The 14,336-nt window shown below is 50.2% G+C and overlaps 1 protein-coding gene across 3 annotated transcripts in view; it reads right to left on the bottom strand.

Annotated features, from left to right (window-relative positions):
* Positions 1–2,415: 2,415 nt before the first annotated feature.
* The window catches only part of LOC126542258 (uncharacterized), a 147,450-nt gene continuing 135,529 nt past the window's right edge, over positions 2,416–14,336 (bottom strand). For all 3 annotated transcript variants that reach the window (XM_050189245.2, XM_050189246.3, XM_050189248.3), the window contains one exon: positions 2,416–6,695. In XM_050189245.2, coding sequence (XP_050045202.2) covers positions 4,402–6,695 — 2,294 coding nt within the window. In that variant the 3' untranslated portion in view covers positions 2,416–4,401. The remainder of the gene's footprint in view (positions 6,696–14,336) is intronic.

The following is a 14,336-nucleotide window of genomic DNA, read 5'->3' as shown; positions in this document are numbered from 1 at the left end:
TCGGACACTGCGCCGAAAAGTGACCCGGCTTCTGGCACGTATAACAAACGCGCGCTTGCCTCATCTCGAACCGCTTTCTGCGTTCGGCTTCGGTTGCCGCCGTCTCCGTACGTTCGGTCGGACTGCTTTCACTCGCATCCGAACTACGTGTGTCCCCCTTTGCTCTCATGGGCGTGAACTTTGGCCTCTCAAACTTGGAGCCAAATTCACCCTTTTGACCGTCCTTAGCTCCGCGAGCCCGACGCGTCACAAACTCCTCGGCTAACTCAGCGGCTCTAGCCACCGTACTAACGTCTGGCCTATCCAAGACCCAGTACCTCACGTTCTCAGGTAACCGACTATAAAACTGTTCTAGCCCGAAACACTGCAGAACTTTCTCGTGGTCACCAAACGCTTTCTCTTCTTTGAGCCACTCCTGCATGTTTGACATAAGCCTGTACGCAAACTCTGTATATGACTCACTTCTGCCTTTCTCATTTTCCCGAAACTTCCGACGGAACGCCTCCGCTGACAGCCGGTACTTTTTTAGCAGACTCGATTTCACTTTGTCGAAATCCTCTGCCTCCTCTCTCTCCAAGCGAGCGACTACGTCGGCCGCCTCGCCGGGTAGCAAAGTGAGCAAGCGCTGTGGCCACGTTTCCCGAGAGAACCCCTGCTTCTCGCACGTTCGCTCAAAGTTAACCAGGAACAAACCAATGTCCTCTCCAAGCTTAAACGGCCGCATCAGGTCAGTCATTTTGAACAATACTCGTTCTCCTGCACCGTGTGCCTGACTTCCATTACGAGCGCGTTCCATCTCTAACTCGAGACGCTTCATTTCCAAAGCGTGTTGACGGTCGCGCTCTCTTTCTTTCTCTTGTTGCTCTCGTTCTATCTGTTCTTTTCGTTCACGCTCATCTTTCTCTTTTTGCTCTTTAAGTTCGCGCTCCTGTTTCTCTTTTTGCTCTTTAAGTTCGCGCTCCTGTCTTTTTGCCGTCTCCCTCTCCTCAATGGTCTCAAGGCATTCCGACAGCTCGTCATCCTCAGCTTCTAACTCAAGAATAGCCCTTAGCAGTTCTGGTTTTCTGAGTTTGTCTGAGACATCCAGACCCAACTCTCTTGCAAGCTCCAGCAATTTCGGTTTGCGCAACGACTTCAAATCCATGGCTGCTCTGAATGCTGCTTTCTCTACTGCCTACTATTGTCTTGCCGCAAACTAACCCGGTAGCAACGACAACCACAATTACCAGCTCTGTTTCTAACACTAACAAAAGCCTGGCAAAACTCAGAAGAAGAAAGTCCCGCACTCACCAAACCTTGCAGCCAAGACTTCAGCGCAGTCGTTCCGCTGCAGGCAACCAGTCATCACACAGGGCTCGTTGCGCTGCTCCCGGATGGTCGTTGTGCTGCTCAGCATACAGTCAACCGCATCTCTTCGCTGCTGGCCTCCGTTGTCGCGATCTCACCGCTGGCAACCAGATGTTGTAATCGTACCGCTGGCACGAGTTGTTGGGGTCTCGGTGCTGACGCCCGTTATTGCCAATGGGTCGCAAGCCCCAAGGGTAGCGTTGGCCTGGCGGCCTGGGGCACTGGAAGCATCCGAAGGTCCCGGCAAAGCATGAGAAGACTGGTAACAGAACAACTTGTTTATTCTAACATAGCAAAAGAGCGGCCGGTCAGGTCGACCGAAGTGGAGAGACGGGAGAGCACGTAACTCAACAGTACAAATCGGAGCCTCTCCCCTGGCGTCCGGGGGCAGCTGCTCTTATACTCTCGGCGTCGCGGTCCAAAAGGGAAGGAGGGAAGGTCACGGGATGAAGGTCACGGGACGGCGCAGCAGGGGCCCACGACGGCGCGAGCGGTTGAGCCGAGAGACCTCCAGGCCCCTCATTCGGGGAACTCCGCTCCCCGGCTGCCGCGCTTTGACAAGCGAGGGCACACACACACACACGCACACACGAAGACACGTGGCACAGAAACACGCCTGGACACGCTTGGCGGGTAGGCGTTGCGGCGTCGTCGGACGGGCCAAAATGTCCGCCGCTTTGAACAAAGCCCCGGCGTCCGTTGCATCCGCGCCGGCATTACCGCGCGTTGTAGGCGAAACGTAACATAAGTTAACTGTAGGTTTCCGCATTCGTATTCACATATACATTTTTAGTGAAGACCTGCTCGGTTTTTCATGATTTACCCTAGAAAAGGCTCGAGGGAGCCGTGTTTTCCGACAGGCTTGACTTCAGGGAATTACCTATATATTGAAGTAAGTTATACAGAGAAACCAGGTGTACTGTAAATTAAAGTAACGATAGATAATGCCACAGGGTTGCCTGCTGAACAAAAAACGAAAGCGCCATCTCCTTAAGCACCGCGAATAACAGAAAAAAAGAAAGCAAGAAACTTCGCACTTGCAGAGTAAGATAATAGCAAAGCACTGAAAAGATGTTGCGAAAGAAACTTTATTGGAACACTAATATGAGAAGAAAAGATACTTCAGCTGCGCTAGTAAATTAGCCTTTTACAATACAAAAGAAAAAAAGCCGCTCTTATTGCACGAAGACACTTGGCAAGTGAGAAAACATGCTAAAACTAGAAACGGGTGGCGACACCGCCTTGAAATTCTCGCACCACCTCAGCCGCGAGATCATGGATTCTTATTATGCCGTTTGCCCAGGCCTAGGTAAACATTTATCGGCAGAGAGAGAGAGAGAGAGAGAGAGAGAGAGCGAGAGAGGACTACATTATATTCTAAAAGGCTGAACATATATGAAGTTTCAATAACATTTGCTGAACCACCAGCAGCCGAAATGCGCAAAATTCCTTAGCAGTTCGTGTCGTCACACTGACGTAGTAGAGCCTTGGGGGTTTCGACGCGAAATTCTAAAATAAAAGCTTTACGTCATTTTATCTTCCGATAATCAACGCGTTACCGCGAAATTAACGATTATAGAGTTTTGAAAGAAAATTTTTTTCTATCTAAACAGATTGCGTGTTTCTCTTTCGTGTCCCTTTAAATGTAGGGCTCATAATTCGTGCTTTCGAAACGCAGCGGGATAAGTTCAATAAACTTAATTTCCGCTTTCATTCCAGCTTGCAGGGCCGCCGACTCACCTTTTTCGCAGCTATACATAGAGATGCAAAGCTTCAGCTGTAGCCTCCTGCAAGTCCGTAGTTTATTCAGAGATATCACCTTAGATAGTTTTCTGTTTTATCTTTATGCGGATGCTATTGCGCTTTCCAGTCAATAAGTTTATAATGAGATCAACTCAGGAAGATGTCCAAATCATTTCAGGAGTAGCTCCGCTCCACTGACACGCAAAGCATACGAATGTGTAAGGTAAGATAATGACATTCGTACGCTGAAACACGGCGTTAGCCTGTTAGTGTGCTACAGGCACAAGAAGTTGCACATGAGTCAACAGCACTAATTTTCATTGGCACTCAGTACATACACATTTGCAGACACAAGCACACACAGTCGCTAACACGCCAAGAGTTAGGAACTAGCGTCGTACAAAGATATACCATCATGCATGACATATATCTCACACCAGCTCATAAAAAACAACTATATGTATATACAAAATATATTCCCACACCTTCCGACAACACTATCACTGGGTATCTTATATCTTTACAGAGATCTAATATAACATGTTCGCTTTTTCTGTTATCGTAATACTCTTTGTTAAGTCTTTATTTCTCTACATGCTTTGGTATGATAGCTCCTTAAGTTCCTACAATCGTGTATCGTAGAAACGCGTATAAATCATAGTATAAAAGTAGAAAAACATGAGACACTATTGCACCGACAAAAACTAAGTGTCCTCTGGCCGATCCTGCAAAAATTAGATGCGAGCTGTACAAATGACGAGCAGAGCCTCGCTCTGCTAGACTCTGTTGTTCCAACGAAAATATTTCTCGGCGAACACAACGAACGTTTGCTTAATATATGGCAGTAATCATTGACAAAAGGGGAAAATAAGAAAACCAACGCGGAAAGAACGTAATACTTCGCCGCAAACTTTAGAATTCAGTTCTGTAGACAGAAGTCACAAGCGTTATTGACCATCGTCGCTGCAACGCCGCACAACATTCACTCCGGCCGCCGATAGCACAGAAAAGCTCGTAAGTAATGCCAGGCGACGCTTGACCAGTCACAGCATCGAACGGCACAGGTCGGATCACCACCATGTCAGTGCAATGGCGCAACACGCAGCAGATCAGTACACAAGCTCATTAGGCACAAGTGGAGGCGCACGCATACACACGAACACACACACACACACACACGACCTTCCACTACACTACAGGGCAGCTCCAGGTGTGCGAGGGCGTTAAGTGGGACCAGCCGTTGTAGTATATAAGACGGCATGCGCAGTTTCCCTTTGGGTTGGTTACTCGAGTTAGACGCCGGGTGAGAAATCATGCCGGGATGCGAACTCCTGTCCTGAGTCGCCGCTCACCTGGTGTCGGTACCGGAGGAGGGGTCAGGGAAGCGAGCAAAGCGTCCAGCTGACAGTCTTCCATTGGGACAATCTTTTTACGCTGCCTGGCGGCGCTCCAGTCTGGACCGTTCGCGGCGTGGTGATTGGTTCCGGGAGCAGAGCTAGGCGCATGTGTCACGCCTTCGTCAAGGCGCTTCCATCGCTGGGACTCCTTCTGCAGCGCTTCCATTATGCTCGTCATGCTTTGGGACTTATCGTGCTGCTTATCAGAAGTCGAGGCCGCCTTGGAGCCGACGCTGACCGACAGCGCGCGCGTCGAGCGCCGTGCCGCTAGTGATACGGCGGGGTCTTTCCTCAAGTTCCTGAAGGCCATGTCGTCTCGCACCAAGTCCGGATGAACCTTTGGCCTCGTGAGAGGCCGTGGCGCGTCGGGAGGCCTTGCCCTAATGTAGTCACACGCTGTGCCTTGAGTGGGAAGCAACGGGATACCGAAAGGCGGTTGAGGCGGTGGAACGCGAAGCGCATCGGCCTGAGTATAGTTTCGATAGCACATGTCGTCCTTCTCAATATCGGGCTCGCCAGAGAGGGACACGTCCATAAAAGCAGGGTGAACATGAAGCGACGGCGTGAATGCTGCGGAACAAAGCATGTAGCTCACGTCCTTACGCGGTGGCGGTGTATGCGCTCCGTTCCTCGCTGGCGGCTGCGGCTGGGCTAGGCGGCGGTTAGCGAGGTCGTCAGCCACCTTGTCAGGAATTGCCGAGCGCCTAATGGACGGGGCTCGTTGTCGCAAACTCGATATGAAGGACATGTCGTCACTGCAGCTTCTCTTTAGTGGATAAGCCACCTCTGGTAAAACGGTGTCTGCGCCCGGGCGGTTGAGCTGAAACTTGGTCGGCAGATCTCGTCGCTCGGCGCGATACAGCAGGTCCTCGTCCTCGTTCAAGCGCAGGCTGTTGTAGATCTCTTCAAGTTCGTTCAGCGCAGTCTCGAGGTTCGCCGAGGAGCGCCTGTCTCTCTCGCGCTGAATGACGTCGTCCAGACGACGCCTTGCAGCTTCGAGGCTGCTGGTGTTTCCTGTCACGGGACGCTGCCGGGGCACAGGTGGGGGAACATCTCTCGTCTTTTCGACGACCATGGAGAGAGGTCGGGGTCGCCGGGGAGGCGTGTCCGACCTCGGCGTCAAGTCGAGAACCTCCGCAGAAATGGACGCTCGTCGATGTCCGGGCGCCAGGCCAAAGAATCTCATGTCGGTCCTCTGAGGATCGCTCATATAAGCCCCAGCCGAGTCAGGTCTGGGAGGGGCTTGATCGGTGTAAGAGTACGCTGGCCCACGAACTCGCGCTTTGATACCATGAGCGGGAGTCAGGTCCGCGTAGCTGTAGAAGCTACTATCTTTCCGCTCTGAACCAATTCCGCTGTCTTCCAGGCGCCATTGCTCAAAAGAAGCCGAATGCCTCCTGGGCTTTGCTGCTTGCAAGGAAGATTCTCTCGTGAGTGCCCTGGAAGGGGTTCGCCTCGGTGGCGGCGTAGGAGCGCGGCCGAGGCTTGGACTAGACGCAACTGACTGGGAACTCACTCCCGAGTCCTGAGGAGAAGGTTGTACTGGCGCAGCTGGTCCCTGGAACGTGGTGGTCACCGTAAGCGGTGTGACGGCCCCCGCCCTGCGAACCATGCTGTTGGGCTCCTGGTAAGCCTTGCTCTCTTGCCAAGCGGGAACCAGCGGACGCGGAGGTAAAGAGCTTTCGCGCGACCTCCTTCTGGGCCTGGTTACCTTGCCGTTCTCTCGACAAGTGACGTCTTCGTCTTCATCGGAAGACGAGCCGCCGCCGTACTGGCTTCGCTTGGCTTCGACCCTCGCTTTCACGGCGTCCAGGCGTTCACGACGAGTGAGGCTCTCTGTGGAGCCTTTGACACAGCTGACAGTCAAGCCGGAGCAGGCCGCCGCAGCGTCGAGTCTCGCAGGGCTGTTGCGATAAGATCTGGTAGCTTCGACGCCAGCGCTGTGAGGACGGTGGAACTCGAGCGACGAGCAGGATGTGTCCGAGCTGATGGAACTCTCGTCTACTGAACTGTCCCTGCGCTTGCGCCCGTCGGCTTTTCCATTCTCCTGGGATTCCTCCCGTCTCAAAGCCGCGAACAGAGATCTCGGGTCTATGGGTTGTCGGTTGGGCAGGCTCCTCGACTTCGCCTGCACAACTGACCGCGACATGGGTGTACAGCGGGACCCGTCGGCTGGCCCACCCTGCCGGCCGGCAACGCATCCTGCCCCTACGTGGAAAGGCACAAAGAGAGAGAGAGAGGCAATCAGCGAAAAGTAAACAGGAGTGTAAGGCGCTGTTAAGAAAGGTATACCCGTCTCCTCACTCGCGGGGTCGCTTTTGCACTCAGCCGCTCGTTTTCCAAAAGGTTCACTGACCGAACAGGTTCAACAGAAAGCGTACAAAAGCAACTATACACGGCCGTGCGCAAGCACCCTGCTATGGTTTTTACGTATTTTTGATCGCAAGCTCATATTCTTCACATTTTTACACTATTGCGATAGGCGCAGGCTGAAACCCATTTTGCTAGTTTGTATAACCTGTGACACATATCCAGACGAAGTAATGCTGCAGCTATAACAGCACTGCACGAAATTCCAATATGCTGCGTTTGATAGTTACCAGATAGATATGCGTCTTCTTTATACGTTCACTTTATGTGTTTTAGTCTCAGCGCAGAGCAAACCGTGCAATAGACATTGCTTTTTCATAATACAGACGTTGCAATACAAGCGTGCCCTCAAGCGTACTAATGAAATGTCACCAGCTACGAACTAAACGGCGAACAAAAGTAATAACAATAATTACGCAAGAAATCGTTCTATATGCCAGTATTTTTCAGATCTCTCTAAAGATGTTTCAGCACGCGAGTGTATTTAAAGCATAGGCGCCCACTGCGTGAATCGCCACCGGCCAGCACTTTCGCCTCTTTTAACAAGGCTCGTTTACCTTTCGTTTTGCCTGTCACGACAATGTGAGAGGAGAATAAATAAACACAAGTGCTCACTCCAGCCCTATACGAACGTAATAAGTTTAAAAGAATGAAAAATGCTCGCATGTGTTATTACTTATTACGCACTTGGTATGCATCGCTATACATACATACATACATATATATATATATATATATATATATATATATATATATATATATATATATATATATATATATATATATATATATATATATATATATATATTGCACTCTACAGGCAGCAACCGCAACTGCGTTACAATATCGTTTAAGCGTCGGTTACATCATGTCCAGTAAAGTTTCCTATTGCAGGACATTTTTCTTCGTATTCATACGCTTCTCCTCCCCCTACTTCTTCGTATAGCCCACTATTTCATCTCAATATTAATAAAGTGATACCGAAATACTGCAGTTAGTGCCCCATCATCCAACACCGAACACCCTGCGCCCGTAACAAATTTCCTGCACAACATAGAACTGCTTCTATGAGCACCGTCACAGTCTGAGAAGGCGTTACATAGATTTACACAGTGTAAGGATCGACGGTGTAAGGATCGACGGCCAATATCTCAGCAACCTTCGGTTTGCCGATGACATTGTTCTATTCAGCAACAATGCGGACGAGTTACAACAAATGATTGAAGACCTTAACAGAGAGAGTGTAAGAGTGGGGTTGAAGATTAATATGCAGAAGACAAATATAATGATGAATACCCGGGCAAGGGAACAAGAGTTCAAGATCGCCAGTCAGCCTCTAGAGTCTGTGAAAGAGTACGTTTACCGAGGTCAATTAATCACAGGGAACCCTGATCATGAGAAGGAAATTCATAGAAGAATAAAAATGGGTTGGATCGCATACGGCAGACATTGTCAGCTCCTGACTGGAAGCTTACCATTATAATTGAAAAGGAAAGTATACAATCAGTGCATTTTACCAGTGCTGACATATGGGGCCGAGACTTGGAGACTGACAAAGAAGTTTGAGGACAAGTTAAGGACCGCGCCAAGAGCGATGGAACGAAGATTCCTAGGCATAATGTTAAGAGACAGAAAGATAGCGGTTTGTATCAGAGAGCAAACGGCATTAGAGGATATTCTAAGTGACATCAAGAGAAAAAAAAATGGAGCTGGGCAGGTCATGTAATACGTCGGTTAGATAACCGTTGGAACATTTGGGTTACAGAATGGGTAACCCAAACTCGAGGACGGCAGAAGACTAGGTGGAGCGATGAAATTAGGAAATTTGCGGGCGCTAGTTGGAATCGGTTGACGCAGGACAGGGGTAATCGGAGATCGCAGGGAGAGGCCTTCGTTCTGCAGTAGACATAAAACAGGCTGATGATGATGGTGATGATGATGACGACACAGTGTGCACGTCCCACCACTACATTCTATATCACACAGTGCACAGTCACAACTTGTCACACAGTCCGGTGTCTCATAACGCAGCAGCGCCTTCACAGCGCTTCGCGCTGACGTCCGTGTGGGTTGGCTTCGAAGAATTTAGTTTTTTACGTTATTTTCTTCTTCTTTCTCTCATCTTTCGATAACCAGAGATGCCCTCTGGATAACCTCTCTGTTCTTTCCTTGCCTTCATCTCTCTCTTTTTTTCTCTCTGTCTCTCCCTCTACGCCGGAACGCTACAAAGCTTCAGCCCTTCATACGGGAATCCACGCCTCTATGCATTGTGACGCTTCCTAAGGCGCGGCGGAGGCCACGACAATAGCCCGAAGCGATAAGCAACCTTGAGCTTGAACGAGACCCACAATAACTACACAAGGCCTGCCACAGAGACCACCACTGTCAAGGGTTTCCCCCACCGGCCGACGCTATGCGCACACGCAAATCCCGATGACGCCGCCGACAAGCAGCCCAGCCGGGGAGTGAAGAAAGCCCATCCGCCGCAAGCAGGAACGGCTTTTGTGCCCGACGGTCACCCCATCTCACAAGACAAGTTTCCGAGCAAACGCCTTCAGAAGAAGAAGAAAAGAGAAGCAGGAAGAGTAAACTGTTTTCCCCGAAGGTATACGTGTTCAACCTTTCGCAAACTTCACCTGGAACTGACACTCTCGTTATGCTTTCATTTGGATCTCCGATTCTTGGGTACAGCCACAATGATGTTTCTGCCACCGTCCGGGATTTCATTATTTGATTCCAAGCAACCGACCAGCTAAATTTTCTTACTTTCATTGTATTTCACCACAGTCTTCAACTCGTGTTAAACGATTAATTCTCTTTAAATGCAACATAAAACGTATCATTTGTCGCAAATTTGTAGCGGAAATAAAATTTTTATGGTAATTTAGAAAAACAATCAACGGAAAGAACGCCATTCTCGACAGGTTAGGCAGCGCAGAAATCTGAGCTGACGCATTTTCTTTTTCATAGCGGTAGGTGTTACAGCTATGTTCAGCTCCCGACGGCGCCCGCCAGTGTTAAAAACTGTCGTGGCATGGTCATGACAATTATGACAAAAATATAATCAATTAAACACCAGCTATCCAAGTAAAGATGATGGCACTGCGTTCCTCCACAGAAATGCAGCTGGTTCAGCGGACCAAAAATAGCATCGAGAGATTACTTCAAAAACTTCAAGTTCCACAGGAGGGCTTCCAACACGAAACCAACCAATTATCACGGCATTACTTCTTAGCGCGATGCAGTATACATCGCCCATCGAGACGAAAAGTAATAGCGTCTATATTTTCAACGCGACAGCATAGGAATTGTTTTTCATCATACGCCAGCTTTCGTCTCGATAGCGCGAAACGCAACTGCGACTGCAAACAAGCGCGTCAGCGCGTCGCCAAACCGAACAACGCATAACAAAAAGTATACGAGACGAATGCGAAGGGAGGCGGACCACGTTGTGCCTAACGCGACACCACTTGTTATCGAGCAGCGTACACGGCTCGTTTCTCCGAATGGTGCACGCACTAAAATGTGAGAGCAGGGGGCAGGGGGCTGCGAAGAACGTTCTCGCACCATGCCTCGCTCAACCCTTAACAGCACGAGTTTACGACATGCACTTCCGCAAATAATAAGAACAGCAGCGGGACCGGCAGCAGCCGGCGTTTACAAACAGCCACGCGCACTATACACGGTGTCGGTGGCCGCCCGCGCGCCCGCGCCAGACGCTGGGAGCCGGGCGCGGGAATAAATAACCGGCGCGTTATTTCGGCCCCGTCGTCCGGCCCGGGGAGAACGCATTGCACGGCCGCGCGGGTCGTGATCGGGCGCCAGGTGCGCCCTCCGTCCGATCGTTACGCCCGTTACGCGTACGCCCGCCTCGGCTTGCCGGATCATTCACGCTGTGGAACAACAACAATCGGTCGCAGCCACCGCCGCGGGGCGAAGGACCCCGCGGCTTACGGCAGAGCTTCGACGCAGAACCGCCGAACACAACTCGGCGGCGTTGAAAGGACGCGAACGGTGCCTCGTACGCGGGTGAGGTGAAACCTTTTCCTTGCATTTTCCCGAGCGAACTGCGTGTACCCCGTTTGGAACAATACAACGTGACGTTCGTCTTCTTGTAATTTTTTTGTTAGGCGCAATAACAAAGCGACAAGAACATATAGAAGACGGGGCAAGCGATTATCCTGTCTTTGTTCTTCCTTTCTTAATTTTCCTGTTCTGTGGCGAAGAAAAAAAATAGGAACGTCGATGTCATTGACTGATCTGATACTGACCTCATGGAATGAGCGCAGCGAGGCATGAGGTATACGCCGTATAGTAGTGGGCTCCGGGTTTATTGTTTTCCCGCCTGGGTTTTCGGTTTCCCAAACATCCACCCAAACCTAAGCATACGGATGTTGTTGAATTCAGCTCCCATCAAAATGCGGCCGCCGCGGCCGACAAACGAACGTTCGACGAAAGCTTGAGGCATACATTGCATTAACACAATATTAAAGCTGCCATTGAGGCATTGACTGGTTCGTACCATAACTTGGGGCAAACAGTGAGCGACAAGCTTTCATTTAATTTAATCCATTTGTTCGGCACAGTGACTGATCCTTAAGAACAACTAAACGCAAAGGGCCAATTTGCACCTTTAATATTTTCTGTCCCGTACTTTTCTTTATTTGTTCATAAAATGTTTCTCATAATCTCGTTCCATTGCGTATGAAGTAAACATTGTTACCGACGATTCGGAGAAATTCATTTTAATTTCTGGGGTCTTGCGTGCCGAAACTACTACACGATTATGAGGCACGCCGTAGTGGGAGTCTCCGGACTAATCTTGAATACGTCGGGTTCGTTAACGTGCACCCAATGCACGGTACGTACACGGGCATTTCTGAATTTCGGCCCCATCGAAATGCTGCCGCCGCGCCCGGGGTTCCATCCCGCTCCCTCGGGCTTAGCAGCGCAACGCCAAAGCCATAACTAAGAGGCCGCGTAGGGCGAGCATAAAAGGAAAAAAAATGTATCCTTATGCTATAGGTATTGCAAATACACAGCTGAAGATGTGGTGGTCAATATGATTAAGAACATTACGAAAAGGCACAAAAAAAACGCGCAATTTCATTGTGACTAAGTCCGCCAGCAAGCAGTGCTCTGCAGCGCAACCACTGTCATAACCTCGTCACAGTACTGCTGCGCCTGTTGGTCAATTAAGCGCGTTCTGCGTGCAAATTTTGACAACTTCTTTAGTTGTCACTCTCTGTCACGTCCGACCTTCTTTGTGTACGGGGAGCGGATTCCTTGTCAAATCCTTTGCCTAGGCTCTTCGTTTGCGCCCCTCCGCACGTTTGTTGTGTTAAATAAAATTTAACTTGATTTGAAGCAGCGACCTCACGTCTGACTAGATTTGAAGTAGCCATCGCGAAACGCTCTCAGAATCTGAAGCGCTCTAAATGCGCGCGCACACACGCACACACACACACACACACACACACACACACGCACACACAGGGCGTGTCTGTAGATATGTTGCGTCAGCGGTTCCGACTTGCAGCATACAACCGCCGCACGCGCGGCGCCTTCACACGCCGACGCCACTCAACTCGACGCTGGCTCTCCGAAAAAGCCGACGCGTGCTCGCTTGAATGAAGACCTGGAGGCGTGCCGCACGCGCGGCGGCTCTGCCCTCAGACGCAATTTTGTAGTGTTTGTAATAAGGCGTAAGGAGAGGCGCCCAGGCAAAGTGACGCCGGCGCTAGCATTCTTTCTTTCCGTTCCCATATACCCGTCATCGCCTCTTCAGAATGCCGCAACAGTTGCGCGCAACTTCATCTTGCTGACAACTCGCTCGCGTATACAGCAAGCTGGCTAGCTAATTACACGAAGCGCACGAAAAACAGGGTCATATACTCACGTCCGCATCATTACGTCACCGTTCGAACAAACTCGTCCGTTTACATAATCGACGTCGCTTGCGCGCGCGCTGTTTGCAGTGCCTCAGAGCGCACACCCCCACACGGCCCTCGGAGAACGAGACAAACAAAGAAAAATGAAAAAAAAAAAAAGAAATGAAGAGAAAGAAACGGTGGGGAGGAGGGAATGGCGGCAACGCTGTAGCAAAGAGTCGAGCCAATGCTCACCCACAGGCGAAGGCCAAAGAAATATTTCGCCAACCGACCCAGCGTCGTGACCTGGCGATGAAATTCCGAGGACTGTACTGAAGTTTACCGCTTAGAGCCTGCTGCTATTCGAACAGATCTCGCGTAAGGAATAGTAAAAAGATGGTATAGAAGCCTGAAACGTTCTCCCATTTCCAGTAAATATAAAAACGAACCCCCTCCCCTCCACCCTGCCTCCCGGCATTTGTGCCCCCCCTCCCAGTAAGGAACGCCTCTAGCATGCATGGTTTGAGAACTTTTCTACTCCCCATGTTTTACAGTGCCGTCTTTTTGTTTGTTTGTCGGCTGGTTTGATCTATGTTGAAGAGCAGTCGGCGCCACTTTAGGGCACCAACCTGTCTTTCAATTCACATACGTATAAAAAATGTATAGTCTATAGGTGCGGTGGGCAGGTTCACCAGAATAGCTTCCAAGTTGCTACTCCACGCTGGTAGGCGAAAAACCGGGGGGGGGCTAAATGAGTAGAAAAGGTGTTAGCCGCACTCGTAAACCTTTCCCAACAAGTCGACTATTTTCCTTTCGTATGCCGATAATCCATCGACACAGTAGCACGATAGGTGTAGGGCGTTCGCGTTTGTTGCAGATGGTCGACGACCGAGGCCGTTGCTACGAAGTCATACTGCACTCAAGTCCACTCCGTCCTCACCTTTCGTTCGATTTTTGGAGCCGGCAATATACGGATGAGTACAGCATTTTCTCCAGCACGCCATCGTTATACGCGCCCACTGGCATCAGCATTGGCGCCGACGTCTGTGGTGCAAACGTGCACGAGAGAATTGAGCTTTCAACCTTTCCTCCCCCTTCGCTGACAGCTCGAGCGGCGGCGACAGATGCGGGCTGTAGCGAAAGGAAGATAAACGGAGCCGCAGCTGTGGAGGTCAAGTAAACGGCCGACCTATAGCGAAGGACCCGCCAGAAGATTCAAACGAAAAAAAAAAATCTTTCCTGGAAGCGCTAGTTGTAAAGCAACGAACAGGCGTACTAGTCAAACGGACTGCAGCCTGTTGGTCGACGTGTTTCGAAATAAACCGGAGACAAATAAGAAATACGCAAAGCTTCCTCTGACGGTCTAACGGGAAGTGCCACTTTCCGTCAAGTAGCCTCTGAAGCGATGTCGGTGAAACGCAGAAAGCCACGTGTGAATGCTTGCCGAGAGCATTCGTATGGGGTACGTGATATGCGATTAAAACGTGACCTGCATTTCCCAATTTTCCCGACGTCTATAAAGCGCGGGCGTGATGCAAATGTGCGCGACGGAATGGCAGCTAGTTATTTCTGAATGCCTCTTACGCCACCAAGCCGGTTTCATCAAAAA

This window comes from Dermacentor andersoni, chromosome 2 (genome assembly GCF_023375885.2).
Source record: "Dermacentor andersoni chromosome 2, qqDerAnde1_hic_scaffold, whole genome shotgun sequence".
NCBI classification, from domain to species: domain Eukaryota; kingdom Metazoa; phylum Arthropoda; class Arachnida; order Ixodida; family Ixodidae; genus Dermacentor; species Dermacentor andersoni.
Note: the sequence above shows the minus strand (reverse complement) of the source record. Positions and strands in the feature narration are given on the sequence as shown.